The 2,500-nt window shown below is 55.8% G+C and overlaps 1 protein-coding gene across 3 annotated transcripts in view; it reads right to left on the bottom strand.

Annotated features, from left to right (window-relative positions):
* fer (fer (fps/fes related) tyrosine kinase) overlaps positions 1–2,500 on the bottom strand; it is a 13,539-nt gene that overhangs the window by 7,636 nt on the left and 3,403 nt on the right. For all 3 annotated transcript variants that reach the window (XM_078270956.1, XM_078270954.1, XM_078270955.1), the window contains exons 6-10: positions 2,325–2,500; positions 1,024–1,161; positions 826–945; positions 566–688; positions 242–443 (exon numbers count right to left, since the gene is read on the bottom strand). The exon at positions 2,325–2,500 is cut by the window's right edge and continues 8 nt beyond it. In XM_078270956.1, the coding sequence (XP_078127082.1) occupies positions 242–443; positions 566–688; positions 826–945; positions 1,024–1,161; positions 2,325–2,500 (759 nt within the window). The remainder of the gene's footprint in view (positions 1–241; positions 444–565; positions 689–825; positions 946–1,023; positions 1,162–2,324) is intronic.

The raw sequence follows: 2,500 nt of genomic DNA, 5'->3' as shown, positions 1-2,500 counted from the left end.
TATTAAACCAAGCCCCCCCCCCAGGAAGAGCTCCATGTGTAGAAGCCAGCATGGTCTTAGTGGATAACACTGGTACTGCACTGGGCTTCTTGTCTCTGTGTGTGTGTCTCTGTGTGTGTGTCTCTGTGTGTGTGTCTCTCTGTGTGTCTGTGTGTGTGTGTGTGTGTGTGTGTGTCTCTGTGTGTGTGTGTGTGTCTGTGTGTCTGTGATAAGATGAATGGACCAATAGCTGAATACGTACGGTGGATCCGACGGAGCGGGAGTCGTCTTCGTACGGCAGTGCTGGGGGAGTTGGAGGGGGGGGCGGGGTGGTGGCGGCGTCCGCCATCTTGGCGTCCAGCAGGGCCTTCTGGGAGGCAAGGCGGGCCTCGGAGCCGCGCAGTGATTGGACGGCGTGATGAAGCTCGAGGAGAGATAGTTTCTGACTGAGCAGCAGGACACAGCTGAGGGCGAGAGACACCGACAGTCGAGAGAGAGAGATTATTATGGGATATATGTAGTTTTTACTATCCTAGAGACAGACACAGAGAGAGAGAGAGAGAGAGATTCTCCTGGTCTGACTCACTCGCTCTTCCTCTCGGTGCTCTGTTGACTGGTCTGTATTTTGGTGTCGAGGTCGTCGGCCAGCGCCTCCTTCGTCCTCAGATTCTGCTGAGTCAGCGACAGCTCCTCGGTCGCCGACGACAACCTGGAAAACAACAACAACAAATAAACAAACAGACGATCTGACATCCTAATACTACACACACACGTTTTGGAAGCTGTTGTTAAACCCTTAAAGGCTTTTACTTTGAAAGGACAGTGTTTTATTTTGTAGTAGCTCACATAGCTTGCAGGCTGTCGGCCGTCAGCGTGTTCCAGAGGATCTCGTCAGCTGGCAGGTTGTCCGTCTCGTCCAATAGAGACGCGTCAAACTCCACGTTCGCCTCGGGAGTCTCTGGAGACCTGCGGGGGGGGGGATGGACACGCTGTTACCACGGTAACTACCCACCCGTCTGTCTGAGTCAGCGGGTATTTCCTGACCTGTAGGCGTCGATGAAGTGTTGGTACTCAGCCAGCTGGTCGATCTGCTCCACGGCCGCCGAAATCTCCTGATGAACTTTAACTATCTCCTCAGTCAGCAGGCTGCTGATCTCACAGTACTCCTGGAGGATGCTTTTACTGTGAAAATACACAGGAAATACATCACACAGTACTCCTGGAGGATGCTTTTACTGTGAAAATACATCACACAGTACTCCTGGAGGATGCTTTTACTGTGAAAATACACAGGAAATACATCACACAGTACTCCTGGAGGATGCTTTTACTGTGAAAATACATCACACAGTACTCCTGCAGAAGCCTTTTACTGTGAAAATACACGGGAAAACATGTCTGTCCTTCCTCCTCTCTGTCCCTCTTCCCCTGAATCTCCTCCTCTCTGTCCCTCTCCCCCTGAGTCTCCTCCTCTCTGTCCCTCTCCCCCTGAGTTTCCTCCTCTCTGTCCCTCTCCCCCTGAGTCTCCTCCTCTCTGTCCCTCTCTCCTCTCTGTCCCTCCTCCTCTCTGTCCCTCTCCCCCTGAGTCTCCTCCTCTCTGTCCCTCTCCCCCTGAGTCTCCTCCTCTCTGTCCCTCTCCCCCTGAGTCTCCTCCTCTCTGTCCCTCTCCCACTGAGTCTCCTCCTCTCTGTCCCTCTCCCACTGAGTCTCCTCCTCTCTGTCCCTCCTCCTCTCTGTCCCTCCTCCTCTCTGTCCCTCTCCTCTGTCCCTCCTCCTCTCTGTCCCTCCTCCTCTCTGTCCCTCTCCCCCTGAGTCTCCTCCTCTCTGTCCCTCTCCTCTGTCCCTCCTCCTCTCTGTCCCTCTCCTCTGTCCCTCCTCCTCTCCTCCTCTCTGTCCCTCTCCTCTGTCCCTCCTCCTCTCTCTGTCCCTCTCCCCCTGAGTCTCCTCCTCTCTGTCCCTCTCCCCCTGAGTCTCCTCCTCTCTGTCCCTCTCCTACCGAGTCTCCTCCTCTCGTGTTAGAGTGTGGCGGTCGTGGGACTCACAGGGCGAGCGTGTGGGGTAGCGTGTTAGTTAGCGTGTGTTAGCATGTTAGTCAGAGTGTGTGTTAGTTAGCGTGTGTTAGCGTGTTAGTTAGCGTGTGGCGGTCGTGGGACTCACAGGGCGAGCGTCATGTCCTCCTGCATCCTCTACAGAGCGTCGAGCAGCGTGTGTGTTAGCGTGTTAGTTAGCGTGTGGCGGTCGTGGGACTCACAGGGCGAGCGTCATGTCCTCCTGCATCCTCTGCAGAGCGTCGAGCAGCGTGTGTGTTAGCGTGTTAGTTAGCGTGTGGCGGTCGTGGGACTCACAGGGCGAGCGTCATGTCCTCCTGCATCCTCTGCAGAGCGTCGAGCAGAGCTGGAGCAGCGCGGCGCCTGTGTTCGTCCTGCTGCGTGCGGGCGCCACAGACCGCCAACACGTACTGGTTGTGAAGGTTGTGGAGCTTCGCCGTCGCTTTGTCGTAACGCTCCCGGGCTCGCTCCGC

This window comes from Sander vitreus, chromosome 16 (genome assembly GCF_031162955.1).
Source record: "Sander vitreus isolate 19-12246 chromosome 16, sanVit1, whole genome shotgun sequence".
Classification (NCBI taxonomy): Eukaryota; Metazoa; Chordata; class Actinopteri; order Perciformes; family Percidae; genus Sander; species Sander vitreus.
Note: the sequence above shows the minus strand (reverse complement) of the source record. Positions and strands in the feature narration are given on the sequence as shown.